This window comes from Cygnus olor, chromosome 2 (genome assembly GCF_009769625.2).
Source record: "Cygnus olor isolate bCygOlo1 chromosome 2, bCygOlo1.pri.v2, whole genome shotgun sequence".
In the NCBI taxonomy this organism is placed as follows: Eukaryota; Metazoa; Chordata; class Aves; order Anseriformes; family Anatidae; genus Cygnus; species Cygnus olor.
The window spans coordinates 130350096-130374129 of record NC_049170.1 but is presented as its reverse complement, the minus strand read 5'-3'; the positions used below and the strand labels follow the sequence as shown (position 1 = coordinate 130374129).

The 24034-nt window shown below is 41.1% G+C and overlaps 1 protein-coding gene across 1 annotated transcript in view; it reads right to left on the bottom strand.

The window, feature by feature from the left end:
* The window catches only part of STMN2 (stathmin 2), a 38225-nt gene extending 16433 nt beyond the window's left edge, over positions 1–21792 (bottom strand). Inside the window, exon 1 of the mRNA XM_040546131.1 lies at positions 21559–21792. Coding sequence (XP_040402065.1) covers positions 21559–21577 — 19 coding nt within the window. The 5' untranslated portion in view covers positions 21578–21792. The remainder of the gene's footprint in view (positions 1–21558) is intronic.
* Between the last annotated feature and the right edge of the window lie 2242 nt (positions 21793–24034).

Genomic DNA, 24034 nt, shown 5'->3' with positions numbered 1-24034 from the left:
AGATGGTGATCTAACTAGAGTTATTGGCCAGTGTCCCACAGGGAGTTCGTGGCTGAACAGGGAGAGAACCCTGCTTTCCCAAACCCCGTAGAGCTAGTGTTTTAACCATAGAAACATGTTCTCCCTAAAAGAAATTTTTTTATGTTAAAAAATTAGAAATCCAACATCACAACATTTATGTAATCTGCACAGGATTTATGGTGTTAAATGAAGTAGGCACAAAAATGCTCTGGTTTATAGTGGAGCATTTAAAAACCCTTAAAGAGAATCAGTGATTGCAACAAAATTTATTTTTCAAATAAACTTTTCCAAACTCATTTTCCAAATGTGTTTCAACTGGCTTCCTAATTATATAGCTCCTTGTGCAGTCATGTAGGGTACATATCATTGCATTAACTGTGCAAGTTAAATGAAGGAAAGTAAATGATGGTAATCGTAATAATACAAAAGCTTTGATAGGGAAATTACTAGGGAAGAACAATGTTGACAAAAGACAGCAACATCATCTTCTCAGTTACAGGCAGCAAGACTTAAATGTTTAGATGCATTAAATGATTTAAAGTTGGGCAAGATCCCAGAACACTAATTTTTGCTAAAAATCAGGAGGTATTTTGGTGTTAACAATTCTTGTGGTTTTGCTATGAATATCCTATTATTTACAGATCTTCTTAAATTCTAAGTTGTGTATTATTTCAGAGCATTTTTTTTTTTAAAGAAGTGAATTCCTCACATCCATAGCTGCTGAAAAGGCTTGGAAATAAAATATTACCTAATACCCATAAAACCTTTGACAGCTTCAGAGAAGAAGAATCTCAGATTGGCTTGAAACTCAAGATTGCATGTTTTTTTCCCTGAATGAGTCCCCAGTGTATCTTAATATCACAGCTTTAAGCTAATATCACCACCTCCTGAAACTTCTGGCATAATATATAACAGCAGTTTTTAGAACTTGTGAAAGTTTTGATGCTCTTTTTTTTTTTTTTTTTTTGAGGGCTCTCTACTTGCTAATCGAGGTAAGATCTCCCAGAGGCTTTCAAGTACTACATCTACATGAGCAAGCAGCAAAGCATGTAGCAGGATAGGATCTGTGGAAGGACACACTTCTAAGTACTCCATCCCCATGCTGTGTATATTTTCTTTAGAATATATCCCATGTTCTGACCAACCATTAGCTCCTGCAGCACAGTAGTACTACTAAAGGACACCTTCTAGTTTTCTTCACCTCTCAACTAAACCAGTTTGTGGGCTTTGAGATTGCTCTGCAGTGTAGACCAAAGCATGGTCAGCTGGGATGTTCTGATGATTCACTTCAAAATTGCTCTCCTGATCTCAAATAATGCACTTATTCAGATGCATTCCATACTCCTTCACTAATGACAGAAAATTTGTCCACTGCCAGTCCTTCAGCTCACTTGCCCATTGATTGAAACTAACACAGGGGAGAGTGCTATGGCTGCTATTAGAAGTCAGCAACCAGTTACCTGCTGCTGAGAGAAGTAGGGAGATAAGGGAATATGCTGGTGAAACCACCCTGTCTGCTCTTATCTGTTATCAAATAGCTATAAGGAATTTTTTAGTTTACACTGTAACATGAAAATCTGTCCTGACTGACGGGCCATGGGCAATTTTTGTCACATTTTGTTCCTTGGCAAAGCACAGTTAGGACAGATTGCTGTGTCACAGCAGAGTCCATTATTCATAATCAAGACTATTTTTAACACATGAAAGCAGAGAGATAGTGTAAACTTTACTTATAATTAACATCTGATGAATGCAAATCTGTTGATTCATTTTCCTTTACTGAATCCAGTCTGCATATAACAAAATGTTATAGATTTTTGAAACTTGAACCCACCACTTGAGTCCCACCAGCTAACTAATTCTTGAGGTTCTGCACACCTGGAAGGAAGCAGGAGCTGGCACATTGCCCATGGTCAAAATGTGCAACCCATAGCATGACTCAGCCCCATTCCCTTGCCTGGGAGACAGTCAGCTTGCTGTGATGAATTATAGTCACTGAAATTCTGCTTTGTCTTTTTGATTTGGAAGAGACTGTAAGAGTAAGAAATGTGATTTGATGAAGCATGGAATGCAAGGTACAGAAGACCTACCACAGCCATCTTCTGCGCTGATTTCTTAAGGGTGTTACTGACAAAGCAGTTTGCTACAAATTTCACTTTGTTAATGTTCCCTTTGAAGTGATAGAGTTTTTGGTTTGTCAAAGCAACACTTTAATTCATGAACAGCCACATCCTTTCACGAACACCAGAAGGCACGCTGTTGGCCAGTAATTTTACTTTATTTTGGTAAACGACTTTAGTAATGTACTATGTTCTTTTATGTTAAGTGAAACGGTGTTACATGATCATAGCTGTAATTGATATTTAACAGAAGTAAACCAAGACAACCCTATAAAGACAACCTTGTATATCTGGCCTGCATTTCATTCACCCTTTGTTGTTTTCTTTTTTTTTCCTTGTTGTTGTCTTTTAGGATATAATTTTGATTAATCACTATTGATTAAAGACAAACAAATGAACAAAAAAAAACCCAAAAAATAATAAAAAAACCATTTAATTGATGTTATTATCACTTCTGATCATAAATGTGTCCATTCTTTCGTAACCAAGTCTTTAAAATTACATACTTCATGTCCTGCAAAGCAGTTTAATATTGTGACAAGTACAAAGTTTTGGTCATGCCCCCTGCCCCTGAATTTTGTGATATGTCTGTATCTATACCACAGAGGAAGCGGGTACCGTGAAAAGGAAACAAGAAAGAGAACAAGGAAAACAAATTGTGAATTACTGAGATTCCTTTGTGAACACTAGCTCTAATCTTTCCTACCATAAGTCCAGAAAGAAAGAACTTGGACAGATCTAATCTACTTTGTGGTGACTGAAAATATTGTAGCACGAATTCTTCATAAGACAAACAATGATGTGAGTGACAGATCTGACCCTTCACCTGCTTATTAAGATTGTGTCAAATTGTACCATGAACGCTACCATCAAATGCAAGCCTTTGTATGCCCTTTCTACAGCACAGCTCAGGTGACAGCACAGTATCTGACTGGAAAACCCACACAAAGGAATACACAAGCAACTATTTGCTTATGCAAAGACTGCCCAGTACTGATTTTCCTGCACATGCTGGTGTGTAGATGCAAACACAGGCACCTTGTCAACATGCAGATTGCAGGGTGACACAAGTCAAGCTGAAAACTGTGCCCAAATTTACAATTTAATCACTGATCATGACTATGCTTTTGGATTAAAATGGACTACTCCAGATGCCATGGCTATGTTTTTTACTTAATGAGTGTGATTGGATTCAAATGTCTGTTCACTTTATTTTCTGATGTCAGAATGTTAAGAAGTGAAGTAACTATTTTGTATTATTTCAATGTATGTAATTCTCACTGGTGAGACTATAAGAAAATCCATTTTTCTGAACCCTGACTGCAGTGCAGGGAACTTCTGCCAGGATGCAAATAAATAAATAAATTCCACAGATCTGATGGTACTGTAGAAATTTTTGCTATGTCATGTCTTACAGAAAAATCTTCAATTTTACTTTTCATTTAAGACTACTAATAATAGTAGTAATGATACTACATGTATCACCCTGAGTCTGATCCTATCATTAATATTCCTGTTCTCAAGGTAAATCCCTATTGACCAAGTTCTCACTCGGAGACTTACACGAATGATTTAAGGATCAAAACCTTAAGCCCTGGAATTTTTGAATGCATGGATTTGCTTTGCATGATTTAATGCTCATCGTGTAAAGTATTTCCTTTGCCTAGTATGCCTGAAGTGTTACACACTCTTTTGCCAGCACATTAGAGACATTAGAATCCTTTACTTCTCTGACAGGTAACATATAAAGTGGCTTAAAAAGTCAGACATTTCACCCCAAACTTTCTACTGACATAGCTTTGAAGATCCTCCCTGGTAAGCAGCACCGAACCAGAATCTTAGTCTCCACATAGCTATGTTTGAAGGAGTGCTAATGTTCAAGTATAAAAGCCAGAGAAGCAGAAGGCCTCAACACACCTATCTCAGCACTGCTGTACATGGGTTATCTTGTCTCAACATTTCTGAGACGGGGGCTAACACCTGTACTAACCTGCCATAACAGTCAGGAGTTCCCTGTAGCAGGAGACCCCCACACATTTATGATCCTTCCCTCAGAAGTGGCTTCCCCCAAACCGTGCTGCTTCCTGGGTGCAAAGCTGTGGTGCTTGACTTGGTCCTGGGTCCACAATGGTGGCCAGAGCACCAAGTAACTATGATAACTACTTGGAAAGGAGATGGGACTTCCTAGTAGACAACAAACAAGTGAGGTGTGGGGTGGACAGAGCTAGAGCTTGGAAGGACACAAGTTCCAGAACCTGCAGCCAGCCTGCTTTTCCCTGACAGGCCTGGCATGCGGGTACCAGTCACCACAACAGAAGTGTGCCTACAACTTTTTGCTTGCTGGTGACCCCGGCGCTGGGTGGGAGGTTCAATTTTGAGTCCTCTTGAGCACATTACTTTCCCCTGGAGCACCCCGTGGTCAGGGACCAGACTATTGGAGGTAGCTGCTGTCTCCCAGCATGCTCTTAAGGTCATCTCATTATTGTATTGCAGGAGAACGCAGGGGTCCAGCTGGGATCTGCACTACTTTCTGTACAAACATGTCAGATGCGAACACCCTGTGCCAAAGACCTTCCAGCGTAAGAGAGAAAGCCAGGGAGAGAACACTGGGGGTGAAACAACCCAGAGGTGACAAAAATTGCCTCGGGTCACAGACTTAGTCTGTAGGAAGGCTTCATGGAGAACCCAGGTCTCCTGATTTCTGTGTGAGTGACACCTCTGTTGGCCCAGGTTGTCTCACTGAGAATGGTGCAAGCAATAGAGGTGCTAGCTGGTGAAACAGCCTCTCGAGTGAGGATGCAAATCAAAATTGATGAAACAGAGCTGTAACCAGTTAGTTATGATCAGCCTGCTATGATCAAACAATGTCTCCCAAGGTATGAAGTGTGCTGCAGGTTCTATTTTAGCAATAAGACTGGGTTAGTAGAGCAGGATGTGACAGAGTTGGCTTCCAGCACCGGATTTTTTCTGAATCTCAGACTCGGCCATGTATGTGTGTTTGGAACAGCTGCATGTATTTGATTTTTCATAATGACCTCTACAGCGACTTCCAGTGACTGGATTTTGTATTACTGTGATCCCTTTATGTAGGCTCAACAAACTCCTCCTGGTCTTTCATCACCTGGCCTTGCATCATCCACTAACTTTGGCTGACATTTTATTCTGTATTGGCTGTGAATATTATAGCTAGAGAGTCATGACAGAATCCTGGCATATTTTTCATCTCACAACTGAAATAAGAGTTTTGCTACTGCTTCTTGTCATCCTGACACAGTAGATTCTTTCTGGACATGTGCTGATATTATTTCAGCTATGTTATTATATGCTCCCTCCTTTCTCCACACCTCTGGACTCAGATTGCAGTCAAATTGTTCTGAGTCACAGTGGGCTTCTGGATAGAGCAACTTTTAGCAGAATTACCACCAGGTTCTGGAAGAAAGCCATTGATACAGCATCAAGCAAAGGAATGGCTCAAGATACTTCTGCAAAGCAGACAATTAAGGAAGAATGGCTAACGAATCCATCTTTTTCTGTTTTCATAATTTAACTGTTGTAAAGTAGAGTGCTTCCATCAAGTGAACAGAACCGCATTGCTCTGTGCCAGTTTCCATTAACTAAGTGTCTGGTCCTTGCAGTTTATTTGGAATCAGATTTACATGAGTTTTTTTTTTTTTTTTTTTTTTTTTTTCCAGAACTGTAAGTCAGATACTTTTTACTTATTTTTAAATAACTCATATAGGGGTTGTAACCACAATCCTCATTAACACACACTTTGTGCCACTCCAAAGTGCAGAGATCCTTGATGTCTTCCAATATTTTAAAAACTGTTCTTTGAACTAACGAAAGTGAAAATATTAATTAGTCATAACTTAAGGCCCGGAAAATGATTTGCAAATTAAATTGCAAGGTGCATTTGTTTGTTTTAGGCAAAGACAATACTGAGGGCAAGTCAGCTAAGTAGAAATTAGTGTTTATATTATATGGGATAAATACAATTATAATTTGCAGTTAGGATGGACTCTTGATCTTTATATTCCAGTAATTAAATGTATTCCTTGCTTGCTGAGTCATTTCAGTGAGTGCAGAACATATTGCAATTATTTTCATGCTATAATTACTGGGAGAATCCATTTTAGAAACAAAATGCTGCTGTGAGGGATGTGTAAGATACCTGTCAAACAAACCTGGTCCGATAGGCTAGAAAACCTATTTTATAGAGTCTGAAAGAAACAAATAGAAGCATTCATTATTTAGGTTACATATACATGTATACATATATGTTACATGTATTTATATAAAGCTTTTTTACGTAAGTTTATTGGTTGATTTTGAGCAATCTGCATGTGTTTAATCTACTTAACCCAAAGCCAAACATGTGTAACTGCATCTTTGTGCTACACAATCACTCTTATGAGCTGCCATGACTACCGGCTAAATATCAAAATGCAAAAGACAATGAAAGGAGACAGTCTGAAAAATCCATTCTTCTGGATTTTGAATGGAATTTTAATTTTGTGCTACATTTTAAAATAAGGATGTCTCATCTGTGTGAACAAAGGCATTAGTTATTTCTGTACACAATTCCAAATGGCATATATAAGAAGATTATGTAAAAATGAAGGGCTCCTATCTTTACAATAATACAATGACATACATGTTATAATTGTGTTAATTAACACAGTATTTTGAATTTGAGTGCCAGAACAAAATGAGCCCTAAGCAAATGAGTTTTGAGTCTTTATATAAAGCTCTTTAACATTAGAGCTTGTAGTTATAACATGTAATTCTGGAGATTTTTGCTTTAAACCCATGCAGGTGTGATAACGACAACTCTGCTGCAGATGTCTTGATGCTCTATGAATGCCTTATATCATATGGCTTAAATCCCTTTCTTTCAAATGTATTTATAACAATGTAAGAGTTCCTTTGATTGGGTATATGTGGGAGCAATGGGCTGTATTTTCATTATAGGATATTCCAAAGAGATGAATTTCTGAGTTTAGACAAATTTAAAACCTGAATTAAGGAAGTCTCTCCATGTAGAAAACATAACCAAGGTATGTTAATCTTTGGAGAAATGTTTTGGTCCAATAATAATGTCTTGAGGTTTTGAAGGTCTTTGAAACCACTGCACAGGGTAAGTTAAGATGACAGCAACTCCCTGATCAACCCTGTTGATACAAAGCAGTTTCTGTATTACTCATCTTTTCATTTGGCATTATCTTACAATGAGTGGGCAGCAGGTTGACTAGAAAAGTATCTTTTGGAAGATTCTCAAGTCTAGAAATTGGGGCAACTCATAGACATTTCAACCATCAATATGTTCACAGTGAAAATATATTTTCACAGCATTGAAGAGCATAGGGTAGTTTTCTGTTAGTCTTCTACACAGTCTTAAGAAATCCTACAAATGCCCAAGTGAGATTTCAGATGATGTTTCAGTATGTGGCCACATAAAACTCTATCTGCCAATGTTGAAAGATGAAGCCTAAGCATAAAATATGAAAGGATACTGGAGGAGTGACTTATTATTATTATTATTATTTATTTAGAGAAATTAATTCAGTACTAAAAGTCTCACATTGAAGAGCTTTTTTGCTCTTTCTTCCACCAATCCTTGAAAGGGATCAGCTGAGGGAATTGGAGAGGGGAGGGTGGCCAGAAGAAGAGAAGTGTGTGAATGAACAGTATAGGAGGCTGGGTTCACCCATTTGGACCCCCAGTTTAAGAGGAACATGAACAAACAGGAGAGGGCCCAGTGAAGGGTTGCCAGGAAGATGAGGGACCTGAGCATGTAGCCTGTGAAGGCTAGTGGAGGGGGCCAGTTTTGTTTAGCTGGGCAAAGCATATTCTAGGGGATATAGATAGATATACTAGCTGCTTAGAGCTAGGGGGAAGATCAATGAAATTACAGTCGCACCTGTACCTTCCCCAGGTAGTGCCAGCTAGCAAGAAGGATCAGCAGTCACAAATTGCGCCTTGGGAATTTATGATATCATCCATGGAAGCTTTCAGAAGTTGGCTAGACAAGGTGGCGATGGCCCTGCTTCAAGCAGCAGGACAGGCTAGATGACCTCTGGATTTCCCTACAACCAGAACCGTGGTTCAGTTCCCACAGTACGCTCATCTTTACACCCTATGTCATTGTGGGAGGTAAGGGTTGCTACCACCTTACAACACCAGCTCCCTTCCTCCTTTTTATTGACATATTTTAATTCTTGCTATCCCAATAAAAATGCATCATATCTCACTGAACCGCTGCACTATTGCTATCACTCTGGATTTGTACATCAGCTGCAGGCTTTTGGTGAGCTCATCCCCAGTACATTACTGGACTAAATCCGTTAGGCTCATTCTTTAGTTGTTCCCCCAGCCAAACATTTCCTCACTGGCCTCCATCCTACCTTCTTTCATGCCAAAAAACCTCATGGTTTCCTTTTGCCATGTTGCAAGATCACCTTGCCATGGTAGCACAAAAGAGACACCAGCCCATTCAGCTACTGGCCTTTAGGTGTAGTCATCACCAGAGGCCACTTCTCCAAACATCCTACCTCTTTTTGAAATGCAGTGATTCAAGTACCCTTTCAGGTTTGCAAGCAATAAACCATACAGAACAGATGGGGTCAATTTAAAAAATAAGCAAATAGATAAAATAAAGACATAATTGTAATTTTTTTTTAAAGGCTTTGTGTCACTGGCAATTTAAGGGAGCTTGTGGAGTTTAAGTGATTATTTAATTCCTGGAAATACTGCATATAAAACAGCAGTCTGAGCATCAGTGAATGTTAACTCACACAACACAAGGAATACAAGTTCTCTGCAAGATTTGTTATTGAGTGAAATCACTACATCATATTAAAAATAGAGCATGCAAATAGAAATGTGCCTATTTTAACCACAACTCACCACAATTAAAAGCATTTATCTAGGCCAACCTTAAAATGAAATCCAGTCCATACAATAAATGTTAGAGATTTATTTGATTGGACATGCTTTGCCTTTATTAGTAAAATTGATTTGGGCAGTGTCAACAGTGAAGTGACTCCTGCTAAGTGATGGATGAAATCTTCAGCAACCTTGACTCCTGTTAGATGACAAGCATTTTCCAGTTTGTCACATCCTTTCTTAGTCTGAGAAAACAAAACAAAACAAAACAAAACAAAACAAAAGATGCTATGCATATATACTACAGTAAAGTTCAACCACTGAGCTGTAGCCATTTATAAATGGTCCTCTATAAGCCTCTCTAGAAGATATGGTCCATGTTCTGTAACATTCTACTGTCAGGAATGCATCCTAACTCCCAATAAAATGAATTACAATAGTTTGAAGTTATCATCAGTCCTGAACTTCAGCTGATAAATACCATGTTTTACTAGCAATCAGATCATTTGTGGATGAAATTCCAGCTTTTTTTCAAGTTGATTAAAAAGTTCTCTTTGACTTTGGTACACTTAAGTTTTACCCAGTAGATGCTTTCTGAGGGGCTAAGATGAAATTTTTGATCTACTTGTAAAATGTCTATTATTCTGTGGCTTTCAGACTTTTCTGCATGACTAAACTATCTATGCAGTTATTATTACTAATGACCTGATTTACACTTTTACTATTGTATCCTGGCATGTCTTTACATATATTCAAATATTTGATTGCCTAAATTAAGAAAATAATGATACCACTCAGCAGCATATCGCTAAAATTTATCTGTTAGGCATAGATTATAAATATTACTGAGTACTTTAATCAGAGGATGTGTAAAATGAATGAAAAAAAAAAAAAGGAATGACAGCCTCTTCTTTGAAACCATGATGATGGTGCAACTAAATTAGTATATTATTCAGAATTGATTAAATTGCCTGAGAGAGAGCAATTGTTGGTGAGACATTTTTGTTAAAATAAACACAACAAAAAACTAGAACAAGAACCACCAGTCAGATGAAGCCACCTGTGTTTTAAGTAGCTTTGCTCAGATTTACATAATAGAAAAACGCTGATTTTTGAAGAAGTAAAATAAATGCATAAATTTATAAGCTACAATAAGTTATATGGGTTTTAATATGACTGCTCTGAATTAAGTCTTTCATGATCAACCACAGTTTTTTGTATCTTTTCTCCTTCCCATTTTTATACTGTTTTTAAGTTTATTGATTTTTTCCATTTATGAAATATTACTGAAGATATAGGTATCTAGAGCTCATTCGTTCTGTCAGTCTATTTATCTCTCTGTAGCAGTCTGTCCACCAGTCTGTCTCTATTTTCCTGCAGTACTGGTCTTCATTTACACAGAAGAGCTGATGAATTCTGAGGCACCCCTCTGCTGCTAAATTAACCACATCTGGAGTCAACCCCTGCCGAGATGCTCTATTGATTTCTGTGGGGCACTGGTGGAAGGGTGCTTGGCTCATTTACAGTAAGGGAGTTGTTTTGCTTCCAATAACTAGATTTTCAGGACACTGTGCACCAGCATATCCCAGCGTCAACAGCCTGTCATTAAAGGCAAATCAGAGCCTCTTCTGCGTTGTTCTGCTTGTCCTTTGTAACCTTATCAGCCTTATCAAGCTCCCACAACTGGACAGGCTGTCACATTTTTCAATACATCCTAAAAGTAGCAGGAGCTGGAGATATCCAAATGTCAACTTATAATGGCCTGCTTTTTCTCTTTTATTGTATAATCAAATTCCTTTTCCTGTATTAAAAAGTCTCTTTTCCTGTATAATCAAATTTTCCTTTATTAGTGTAGCTGGCTCTTATATGACTTTTCAAAATAATAAAGGAGATGTTTCCTTCCTAAGCTGCTGCTTCTGGAGATTTAAAGGGGAAAAAATGGGTTCATCATACATAAATCAACACGGGTCTATTACCATAGATTTACATTGGTATCAGACCTAATTCTAGCACAATCGATGTTCCTGACCTTCGCTCATCTTATCCACTCAGATGTACAGCCCATACGCCACAGTGAGCAGTTGCTATTTCCCATCTACTGCCACTTTTTTTTTCCTCCACTGCATTAGAAAGCATAAGAGTCCTCCTTCCACTGAGTATCTCTTTGATAAATTATAACAACTTGGTCAATATTTTTGTTGGCTGGAGGGCCACCTCTTGCTGAGTTTGGGGAAAACTTTTAGCAAAATTTGTTTCACTATTTCTGGGAAGATGACTAGGGAAAAAATACAGAGATTGTACATAATAAACTGAACAAATGCTTATTGCATTTGTTTGACGGGCTGTAGAGCTCTGTGCCAGGAAATCACGCCACCATTGAAAAATCTGCCCAGGCCTGGCCGTGGAATGTCATTGAAATATCTGATTACAGGCTTCACCCATGGCGAGGAGAGACATGTCCAAGCTTTTCAGCCAATTTCTCTGAGGACACTTTGTGCTGGACATGACTGATTCCACATGGGCTGAGAGCAATGTTTCAAACACTGCTTCTCCTGCTTGCTGTGCAGAAGGGTTCTGGAAATTGGAAAAAGAAGAGAAAACAACTATCCCATGGTGTCAATTCCTCCCTTTCTGGCCCCTCAGAAGTGTGGAGGATTATTGGAGGATTACTAAGGGTTGCATGAAGGGATGAGAGTTGAATCTAGATGGTGAAAGAAATTGTAGACAGCAGATAAGTTAAAAAAAAAAGGGGTGGGGTAAAGTTGGTTAAAGAATGGGATGATTAAAAAATGACCAAGAATGAAGGTGACATTCTGCAGTGGATAAATAGATTGGGTTAAGAAAATGAGGAAAAATGCACCAAGGAGATGGATTGGGACTGGAAATCAGTAGGCGGGGGGGGACAGAGCAGATGGGAAACTGTGTTTTGGATGGCAAGATGCTCGCAAGGAAGTTCAGAGGTGAGAAATCAAAAATAGAAATCTTCTTGAAGGCTAGCTCAGACTTTTCTCTGAAGTATAAATAGCACTAAAAGACTCAAAATGTTAGAGCAGCAGCTCAGGGACAGACTGAGGTATGTCTGATCCAGTATTCCATTTCCAGGATACTTTTCCTTAATTTTTGCTTTATTCTAGGAAATTATATACCATATAGCTAAGTAGAAATATATTAAATTTAATTTTGTAACTTTTGTATTGTAGATTGCTCCAGTTTGCTTCTCTAAATAGCTTGAGTTTTGTGCTGTGGTTCAGTTCAATTATGTGGTTCAATTCTTATTATTGTTTTTTTTTTTTTTTTTAATCCTTCTTGAGAATACTGGTAACTTTTTTCATGCAGAAGAGACTGGGATACCAGAAGAGCCAAGAGCTGCAGAACAGCATAGGTGATCTACACCAGCTGATAATGAGAATTTTGCAGAGCATTTGAAAGTATCTCTGTCATATTTAATCCCGTTTTTCAGGCCTTCCACCACTAGAAGGTGAAAGTCTTTACACTGTTGCACCTCTTGATACTTCACTGAAAAAAAAAAAAGTGAATGCACTTCAGAAGGGAAGAACTTGAATCCTCTGTACAGATTAAAATGAATATCTTACTGTTATTTGTCTTAAGAGGTCGTTATAGGTATTCTACTTAAAAAATAATCATGTTTAGAGTTAGAACATTGTTTTCCCAGCAACAAGTTATTTGCTTTGAGAACAAGTGTTTTACTGATAACTAGTGCATGTTTATTTTTTAAACAACCATGAGTATGGGCTTCTTTCCTATCTACAAATATAATATTGAAAGCTACCTGACTGCAATCTTGACAGTATCAAAAATATCTAAATGGATAGAAAGGTATTAGCTTAGAAATAGTCTTTTGTGTTGCATCTACTTAATAAATTGAATAAATGCCAGTACCTGGAAATAAAGGCTGTGTATTCAAGCAACTATAAACATGACTACTGAGTGACTTCAATTACTCTTTTCACATATGAATGATGTAAAAAAGCAAATATATCTGAAAGGTTAAATGTGATATTTAATAAAGCCTAATAATACTGATTACAGAAGTGAATTTCACTTCAAAAATATGTCTTTAAAAATAATAGAGCCTGATTTGTGCATTCTGTTTTAATTTAAAAGATTTCCTGGGAGCGTGCAAAGGTTCCTTGCAGCTCCACTCAGGTGGCTGGGAGGACTTGCACTACAAAAATACTGGTAAACTACAAATTTTAATTTTTACTACACTGTCGTAGACAAAATATAGGTCAAAATTTTTGTGAATCTTTGACCTGGATGTGGTCTCTACAATCTTTTGAGATGAAAAAATAATAACCCTAAAAATTTTAGACATTTCAGGGAATCTTTCTGGTGAAATCACATCAGGTGTCATCATAGCTGAAACAAGAGGATGAATCTGAACATGTGAATATGAGAAAACTATGGAAAAAACATAATTGGTGTTTTCAATAACTTTAGAAAGGATCAGAAATAGTATTAAGATTGGAAGTTTTAGCTTCATAGTAACTTTGTGACTAGAGAACATATTTAAATGTAAAAAAATCTTAAACGTTAAAAAGTATTTTAGCACAGCTTATGGTAAAGCATACCTTAGCTTAAGCTTACTACTCAATTTGTAGATTTCTATGCAAATCAGTATAAAATATACACATCATTTTTCTTTACCTAATAATTTCCTAAGGATTATAAGAAGTACATGAACAGCACAGAAAGCTAATACAGCTTTAGAAGGTAAGTTGCTCCATCTCCTGATCTGATCAGTATGGATTTTTGCAAATTCTAGAACATAAGAGCATTGTTATACATCTCTATACATTGTGGAACATAACTTCACAACACAATGCTGAACTAATTATGTAAGATTATTCTCATGTTAATGAAGATAAAGCAAGTCATAAAATGAGTAAGGGAGAAATCCAATATAGGAGCTAGATGCCTATACTCATATTTTAAGAAAAATTCTGGCTTCTAAATCCAAAATGTGGATTCCGCAACTTTTTGCAAAGCTCTTAGTTGCTAAAACCCATAAATACTGTAATTTGTGCTCTTCTAATTGGTTGTGCATTGTAGATGCCACTTTTTTTTTTTTTTTTTTTTTTTTTTTTTTTGTGTGTGTGCAAGCAAGAGTGCCTCAGGTTTGAAATGTTTAATCCCCTAATACTGGGAATTGGGTGTTCTTCAAATGTAGCTGTTACCCTTTGAGAAAATCTATTCAGCCTGTTTTCTCAAAATGTGGCCCACATGGATAGGACAGGGTTCATCATAAAAGCACCGGCAACCACTGCTTTCTTTTAAAATGCTACTGAGGAGAAACGTTAGCTGTCTTACTGCTGCCCTTTGATACATCTGTCTATGGTGAGCACATTGGATTGGGAAATGACAGAGATGGGTTCAATCTCATTGAAAAATTAGGGGGTTCAAGCTGAAGGGTCCTAATTACCACCCAAAGAAAGTCATGTTTTGTTTTCTGGTCCCACAACTGTTTCTATTTTTTATCCCCTGGCTGTAGTGTGCACAATTCATCGATTGTTCCATAAGCCAGGGCTTCCCAGGTACTAGGTGGGGCTCATGCCCCAGTCTGTTTGTCCTCTTGTTCTCTCTCCAGTGTGAAGCTGCTCCCATGGGATGGCAGTAAGGGCTGCAGCTTGGTGGCTCCGGCGTTCTCCAGGGAAGGTGGACACACAAGGACTAGGGCCACCAAGTCCCAGTGCCACACTTGGAGACCAACCACCAGCTGTTTGGCCAAGGGAGAGGAGTGGACCCATTGCCACCTTTTTCCTCCTGTGGTGATGGAGGAGAGAAGTCTGAAGTAGGGCTTTTCAGGAGCTGCAGGGGAAGTGCCTGAGGGAAGGTTTATGTCTCAGCATTCACCCCCTTGTATTTCCTCTAGATGATGGTGATGATTGCAATCACCCTGGGAAGACCTTGACCACAGCCAGAGGTGCTGACCTCTCCCCACCTTTTGTGTAGATGCAGTCACACCTGTATCCCACTGCAAGTGCCCTAGAGGTTTACTAAATGTCGTCAGTCACTTGCCTAAACTAAAAAACATTCATAGGCAGAAATGGGAATAAAAAAAAAAAGAAAAAACAACAACAACAATAACAAAACCCAACTATCCTGGTTTGTAATTCAGAATCTAATGTGTGAAGGATCAAAATGTCTCCACATAATAACTGTTACAACAATGATGTGTTTTGTGTATTTGAATGAGTGTACAAATTATAATTTTTAATGAACAGTTTGGATTAGACAAACTTACAAACATACAGAAAATAATGTTTCTAAATGTGTGTAGCAATGCCTAATATTTCATGTAGATGCTATGCATCAGTTTAACTGTACATCCTGCTGAAAGATCTTAAATTCATTTCTTTTGTTAAATTATGTATTATCAGACAGGAAAAACGTAGTAAGTAGAAGAAAATGAAATAATTAGAGAGAAGCTTTGTATGGTGGATATTGCTCAGACATGTGATGTCTTGAATATTTTGTTCCCTAGGGGCCAGCACTTCTGCATTAGGCCTTTTTTTTTTTTTTTTTTTTTCCATTGGTTGAGGATGGAGGTCTGTGCATGCTGAGATCTCCAAGATATATTCTTCCAGTTTTTGAAAAGTGCTGAGCCACTAGAGTAACAGACACTGCCTTCACTGTAGACATGGGTGCCCAGCACCTTTCAGAATCGAGAAGGGCCTCCCAGGTAGAACTGCTGGCTGCTTCTCACAGACAGACTGACCCACTTCTAGCATCACACTGGAATCCGCTCTCCACAGTATCCACAGAATTCATCACCTGAGGATTACGTGCACCCTAGGAAAAATCTTGAATAGCAGCCATTCCTCCAAATCATCTACCAGATTTCTGCTTCCCCACGGGCTCAGGACCAGCCCTGATTGTGCTGAAGCCAGTGACTGAACTCCACTACTCCATGGCGGCAAGACTTGTTTTGTGAATTTGGTTCATCTACCATCCATTTTATAGTATTGCTGAAGAAGACGTTCTTTGCAAGTGCACTGATGACAACAGTACCTTTCGTTTATAAAGGTATGGACAATTAACACTGGATTTTTGAAGGTAGTTACTGCAGTGGTGAGTGATCACTGCTGGTTCATGATGCCCTATTTGCTCCTCCTCAAAGAAGTGTGCTACTGAGAGTGCGAGGATGGAAAAAAGATGAGGCCTGATAATGCAAGTTGAAAGACAAATGTACTTAATAGAGATAAAGCCTGGGGGGAGCATGTTCAACGAAAAGACTTGTTGGAGGACTTCAATTCCAGCTGAGATGTTGCCTACAAGCACAACAATTGGTGACTAGTTGCCATCCTCAGTCCCCTGAGGTCAAGTGGTAACTAAAGTGCTGTGAAATATTTGACAAAGGTTTCAGTGAGTTAATTTTCCAACTACATCAATTTTTTGGAGTGGCACCATTTTAGTACGCCTAGTTTATGACACCTAGGGCTTGATTTATTTCTCAGGAGCGCTGAATATCTCTTGTTGCTTTTGTCTATGAACTAATAAGGCAGTTCAAATAGACCTACACAGAAATGCTACACGGGTCAAGTACTGCCCAGATCTACCTGTCCTGGGAACCCTCTGATTTCTGTGCTTCAGACTACATGATAATGCCTAATTCTCACAGGAGGCTTTTATGAAAACTAATTAGTTCATTTTTGCACAGTCTTTGAAGGCTAAAATGCCACCTAAACGTATTGCTGAATATGATCATCCAGTCCCTCTGCTATAATCAGTCTTTTAATTAATGGTATTAATTTGAAAATGGAAAATTCTTTTCTAAAGAAATGAATATAAATGTCACCTGGGAAAAATGTAACCATGCTGTTAGATTACATGCACAATTATGGTAAAAAAATGTGTGCGAAATGTGATCTAGAGAAACGTGTTATTATAGTTCCAAATACCAAAGAAATGAAAAAAGATTCCAGGCTTAATTAATTAAGGGAAAAGCTGACAAAATCAATGTGAATGAATTATAAAAATACATTATTAAATAGGGAAGCCTTTAGACTAGATAGAGCTTATATTTGGACAAGAGGTGATGGAGGTAGAGGTGAGAGAACATTTTGGGAGTATTCAAGCTGCTGAATTTTATTTTTATTTCCTCAGCATGTTGTGGGATGCCTTCCATAAGATGATGGAATAGATGACGCTCTGCTCTCCTGCCTCTGCATTTCACAGGGTAAGTAAAGAACTGCTATGAGGCAATATAAATTCTTAACCATATGGACTGTTTTCAAAATTATTACTGTCTGAATTTTCAGTAGCAGGAAGAGTAATCTACTTCATAAAAACAGGGAAATAATGTAAGTAAATATTAACCTTGAGTTCTCTAGTGACTTGTACTCACTAGTAAATTTACTTTAACATAGTGATCAAAACTGTCAAAAGAATGATCAATAGACTAATTGAAATGTTTCTTCTTCCACACCCTGACAAAATTTGGAATGGCCATGTCTCAGTCAAATCAACATTATGAGACAGCAAATTCTCTTTTCTGAATCTTGTCTACATTTCTTCTCATTTTAATTTCCTATTGCTCTATTCAAATATGTAATTTTCTGACAATTAATAATAATTCAGTGATGATTTGTGTTCCTTTCTATATAAAAGGGGGAAAAAAATGGTTAAAACCTTCACTTAAAACCTGCACAGTATGGAAAGGAGGATGTTGAATCTGAATGCAGCCTGGCACTTTGCCATATGTTGTTTAAGTTGAAGCTTGTCTCTGCCATTGACGTCCAGATGACTACTAATGTGAAATTGTTAAAGACAAAGCAATTGTTTAAGTGTAGTGGCAGATCAGGGCAAAATGCTTAGCTCTGTGCAGTAAAAAAGCTAGTTATTAAAATAATTGAACCAGTTAAAATCAACAATCATGCACATGTTTATGACTTCACATGTATGTTTACATACCAGATAAAACAATAATGTAGCAGTCCATTAATAGACAAACTGAGCATTGGCATTGCATCCATCAAGCTAACTATCTAGATATGAGCGTGTAACTAAAATGCAGAGGATAAAACAGAACAATACTCTGAAGCACTTTTACAATGGTTTGATCAGTGCTATTGAGAAGCTAGGTGGGGCTGCCTAAATTCCGTTATCCTAATCTCAAGATCTGAATTAAAACACCTCTTTAACACATTATTCACATGAATCCCATGTATTTCTGTTAAATGATTTGTTATAAAATAAACAAGGACTATAATCAGGACTGAGACTTTTTGTATGGTAATTGTCTGAACATGTTTTCAGAACAAATAGTCTTTAAATTAAACACCACAAGAAAACACTCGAATAATGGGTTCAGACACCTTTTTTAGTTCCTTTGGCACAACTGCCTGCTTCACCCTCACACTTCAATGTACTTACCCTAGGAGAGTTTATTCAACCACATACATGGCCTATCTGGTCTGCAGTGACCCCACCCGAAAAAAAAGCAGCTGATTTAACATTCTGTAAGGCACAGCTTGTGCAGTAGGAAGCATAAGGTATGAATAAATCCATCCATATAACCCAGATTTTATTTGGAAGAAGGTGTCAAGGGGTGAGTACAATTTAAAAGCCTTCAGATTTTCTGCAGTCATGTTATATGAAACTTTAAAATAAGACACATATATGTGCATGCTTGTGCATGATGTGCATCATTCATATATTATGCAAATTAAACAGAAAGAACTTTATCAGCAGTCAGGGTTTACAAGAAAGTTCTTGTAGCTGTTGAAATTCCCATGTAAATCAATTGAGTTTTCCTTGAAAAGATTTTATTTAATAGAGACTAAAAAAAAAAAAAAAAAGAATTTGCTTTCTATGGCAGAAGATAAAAGCAGATTTATCAAGGTATTTAGCATCTGCCTAAACTGAGTTAGGCAAAGACTTCTGCCCAGAGACAGTGGGGCTGTTCACATGCTCAAACTCAGACACCTGCTTAAGTGCCTTGCTGGAGAGGGGCCAGAAACATAATGGTGGGCCAGCTTAAGCCAATTAGAAATGTTCTGTTGGCTCCGATGGCAGCAGGACCTAGCCTTTATTGCCACTTTGCAAACTACAGTGCTCAAAAGGGAAAAAAAAATCAGGCACTGTGTAGTTCTCTCAGTGGTCTATTGGGTAAAGCTTAGGTACCAAGCAAATGTAGCTTATTTAGCAGTAGCTGGAAATGTGTATGACTGAGAACAAGTCTGTTCTTCTACATGACAATAAAAATTGTTCTGCTGAAGAAATTCTCAAAATAGAGACGAAATAGCTTATTCTAATATGCTGCCTAGGTCCACAATCTCCCTAAAATAAATACAGAAAGGAGGAATAAAGTTAAAGAAATGGCAAAGGGTAGCCTTTAAATTTGAGAGTTTAAAAAAGAAAAGATGCTTTTAATGATGTTTTTTCCTTATTAATTGAAAGCTGTTGCAATTAGCATTTTTAGAGACCTGAGCTAGGTGGTTATATTGCTTCTTACTGCTTTCCTATGCAGCTGGTTAACCAGGTATTAATAGGCAAACGGGAGCCATACAGCCAACTGGTCTCTGGGCAAATCTAATGATTTCCGCCATGTCTCTTGCTGCAGAAACCTTTATATTTGTGTGCTGCGAGATCATTAATCAAAGGCTGAAGAGCCCTTTCCTTCCCACTGACAGGATTCCTTGCAGGGCCTTCTGCAGCGATAAGTCTCCAGCTGACTACAAATTATCAATACCGATTACCAGATTGCTGCAGTGGGGAGGGGACGGCGTGCTCGGCACTGCAGGGCTGGCCAGACTCCCACAGCCCTGTCTCCTCTCCTCTATTTGCATATCCAGCTGTCTCATGCCTCCTTCCCAGGGGTGCCACAGCCAGGGTAAAAGGCTTTCAATCCCCACCGATTATTCCTCGGGAGCGGAAGATCAGCATTCAGATAAATAAATGTGCAATGCATCGCTTATAGCCAGCGCCAGGAGGATTCGGTGCAACTTCGTGCAACACAGTTAAAAGTGGTAACAGCATCTGCACGGAATGGGAATCGTTTCTTGGGAAAGGAACACAATTGCGGTGGGGCACTCCATCATTATTTTGTGTGATTCGTGTGTGCACAGCTTTAATGGTGAATGATTGTGGAAACTTGTATTTGAATGCGACAAGCGTAGGGTTTGCCTCATTCCACACCCACCCCCCCCAAAAAAAAAAAAAAGGAAAAAAGGAAAAAAGAAAAAAAAAGAAAAAAAGAAAAAAAAGAAGAAAGAAAGAAAGAAATAAATAAAGAAAGAAAGAAAGAAAGAAAGAAAGAAAGAGAAAAAAGAAGGAAAAAAAAAGAAAGAAAAAAAGGAAAAAAAATCATGAAGTAGCAGGGTTTGGATGCTTTTGACCCCACGGTTGTTCTGCGTCTCTCTCTCCCACGCCCTCCCCTGCGATTTTCTGCTCCTCCACCCATCTCAGCAGCCTCCCGCAAACAAAGGGGCAGCAGCAGCAGCCGGGCTGGCGCCGGGCCCCCCTGTTTCCCCCCTCCACCCTCCCCCCCCCCGCCAGGACCAACGCCCGGCGGCCACAGCGGGGCTGGGGTCTGGAGGCCCCCCCGGGGCCGGGGCCGCTCCCGGGATGCGGGGTGCGGGGTGCGGGATGCGGTGCGGCGGCAGGGCGCGGCTCGGGGGGGGGGGGGCATCGAGCCGTGCGGGGGGGCTGCCAGCTCCAACACGCGACATCGCCCCAGCCCCGCAAGCTGCCCCTTGGGAGAGAGAACCAAAGCAGGGTGGGACCCGCTAGAAAACACCAGCTAGCGACGATGCAGTGACCTACTTCCCTCCCCCCATTTTTTCCCCCCATTCCCCCCCCCCCCCCCCCGGCAGACTGCAGGTGCGGGCAGGCGGCGGCTCCATCTCCTCCTCGCCCCCCCGCAGCCCCCGGCGCCGGGCTGGGCGCGGCCGGCCCGCAGTGCGCTCCGCAGCAGGTGCCCGCCGCAGCCCCCGGCCCCCCGCCCGCAGCCCCCCCCATCGGTCCCCCCTCGGGGTGCCTCTCCCCTGGGACCCCCCTTCCCCAAATTTCCCCCACAGCCTCCCCCCTACGCCGTCCGAGGCTCGTTTGGGAACGAAAAGGGGGAAGCGCTGCCCCTCCCGGCGGGGGGCTGCGGGGCGGTGGGAGGCGTATTTACGGCGGGGATAACTTTCCGGCTCGTTTTATTCTTTTTTTTTTTTCTATTCTTTTTTTTAATAAATATATCTGCCTCTGTATCTTTGGTGCCTTGAGATAGACTAATGTTTAAAATAAGAAAAGCCGTTCCGAAAATGAGGCTGCGCTCACGCCGCCGACCTCGCCCATCAGTAAATATTTCATCCGATCTCAGGATGTTAAAAGAGACCCGGGGTCCCCTCCCCTCTCACCCCCCCCCTTTTTTTTCTTTCCCATCAAAGAAATAAAAATATGTTTAGCGTCGTCTTGATTTTTCTAAACTTTAGGGCCACTGAGAAGAGCTGCCGGTGCAGGCAGTGCTCCCAGGAGCAGTGGCTGTTGTACTGGCTGAAGGAAAAGAGATGCGGTTTCTTACCCATTGCTGTTTTAGCCATGGTGGGATGTGCAGGCTCTCAGAGGTGGTGAAGGCAAAGGGGTCCAGCTACAGCAGTGGAGAGAGGGAGAGAAGACTGAATAAGGCACTGAGTCAGCAGAGTGGGGCTGTGCAAGAGAAGGAGCAAGAGGCAGGAGCCCATGAATAATTATCACTCCTCTACCCAAGCAGATTGGCTCTAGAGGTCCCCTGACATGACTCCTGCAGAGCCAGAATCTCCGGGCATTAAATATTGATCCACCAATGGTGCTGGAGTACAAAGTGCCAGAATGCAGTTTGAAATGGAAATCAGTCCTTGAACGCCTCTCCCCCCTCGGTCTGGCTTTAATAGTACATTCCATGTCAAACGTTTTATGTCTTACATGAAAAAGCCTATTGGTGTTGAAGGCGCTGCTGTTGCTACCTGTGAAACATGCAGAAATTCATTTTAACACGTTTTATTCTAAAGATATGACCAAAAAAAAAAAAAAAAAAAGGAAAAAAGACCACCAATGGAAAGGGTTTCAATAAACCATTTCAATAAACCATATCCATAAACCAGCTGCTTAGATTACTTTTTCCTCTGCGTCTCATTTCCTACAATTGCATGCAGATACCATATACAATTGTTTTATGCCGCATATTTATTTTAGAGTGCCCAGACCTAACCCTGGACAACTCGCATCATGTCAAAACCTGGGGAACGACAGCTGGAACTGCTCACACTCATGAAGGGCTCTGGGAAGCCCAAAGCAGGATAAATGTGAAAAGAAGTGCCAGTAACCACTTCCCTGATGTACGTTGGGAAGTTGTGAGCCTGATTTACTTGATGAAGAGCACAGAATATGACCTAATAGGATTATTACACAAAAGGGGATGGACCCATTTTAAGGATTCTTCTTCATTCATTTTAAGGATTCTCTACCCCTGGCAAGAGGAAAGCCAGTGACATGACTGATGGCTAACACATGTGGGTGGTGATCTGAAATGCTTGCTAGAAACATGGCAGTGCGGGGATGTATGTGCACACCTCATGGGCTGGAAGCAGTTGCTGGCCTAGAGGAGTCGCTGCCTGGGGCTGTGGTGCCCCGAGGACAATGCACCATGCTTGCATGGCCATCTTGCCCTACACTGCCCAACTGGAGCTCATTCACCTCTCCCAGAGGAAAACCATCCTTACTTTCAAAGGCGTGCAGTGATAACAGACTCCCAGGCTGCTGGCAGAGAGGCAGCCATTGGGTGAATTTTCAGCTCAGAGTTTGGAGGATGCTACCTGTGGGGTTGTTTTGTGGGGTGGGTGAGAAAGGTGGTGAGCAGGGAGAGGTCTCAGGGAGGAGCTGTGTCCTGCTGGAGCAGACAGGGCACTGGCACCGTTCTCCTTCCTCCAGAAGTGCCATCTGCAGCTGCTCAGCCCATGCACTGTGCCATCACGAGCTGCGATGCTCTTCCTCTGCGTGTGCTTCCCCAGGACAGGTAACACAGGTTTATTCTTTCCGAGCTTCCTTCAGGGTCAGTAAGAGCATCTTTGCGTAAAGCAGGGCCCGGAAGTCTGAGGCCAGCTTTCTCTTTTGAGTCACTATCGATCGTTTCTGAATTGCAGGAACTAGATTTTTCCTTTAAGTGAGAGCAGCACGGTCTGGAAACGGGCTCGGGGAAGGAAGCATCCCCACTCTGCGCCCAGAGCGCTGCTGTGATTCAACTGCGCGTGGGGCGCGGCGCAGGAGGTGCTGCCACGGCTCCCCGCTGGGGCAGCTTTGGCTCGTTGGGCCGTGCCGGGAGGGGGACGAGACAGCCCGGGGGGGTGATCTGCCTTCCTGGGGACACCCTGCCCCCGCGGACAGCTGTCCTTTGGGGACAGCTTGTCTCTTTTGGGGCGAGACAACCTTTCTGTCGGGAGGCTGCGGGCGTGGGGAGGGTGCGCGGCAGAACGGGCTTATCCCGGGGGGGCAGAGGCCGGCTGCCGGGAGGGAGACGCCTCGAGGGGTTGGGGGTGTCTCCAGAGCCCCCCCGCCCGCGGCTCCGGCGGCTGCGGGCTGTGAGCGCCCGGGGCAGGCGCGGCCGGGAGCTGCCCGCGGTGCTGAAGGAGGGGAAGGGAAGGAAAGGAGGGGAGGGGGAGGGCTGCGGGGGGAGGAGAGCAGGGAGGGAGGCAAAGGGGGAGGGGGGCAGGGAGAGGCACAGAGGGGTCAGGGATGGAGCATGGAGGGGGCAAGGGTGGGGCAGGGATGGGGCATGAAGGGGTAGGGGTGGGGCAGGGATGGAGCAAGGAAGGATGGAGCAAGGATGGGGCAGGGATGGGACATAGAGGGACAGGGGTGGGGAAGGGATGGGGCATGGAGGGGGCAGGGATGGGGCAGGGGTAGGGCAGGGATGGGGCTTGGAGGGGCAGGGAGGGGGCAGGGATGGAGCATGGAGGGGTAGGGGTGGGGCAGGGATGGAGCAAGGAAGGATGGAGTAAGGATGGTGCAGGGATGGGGCACGG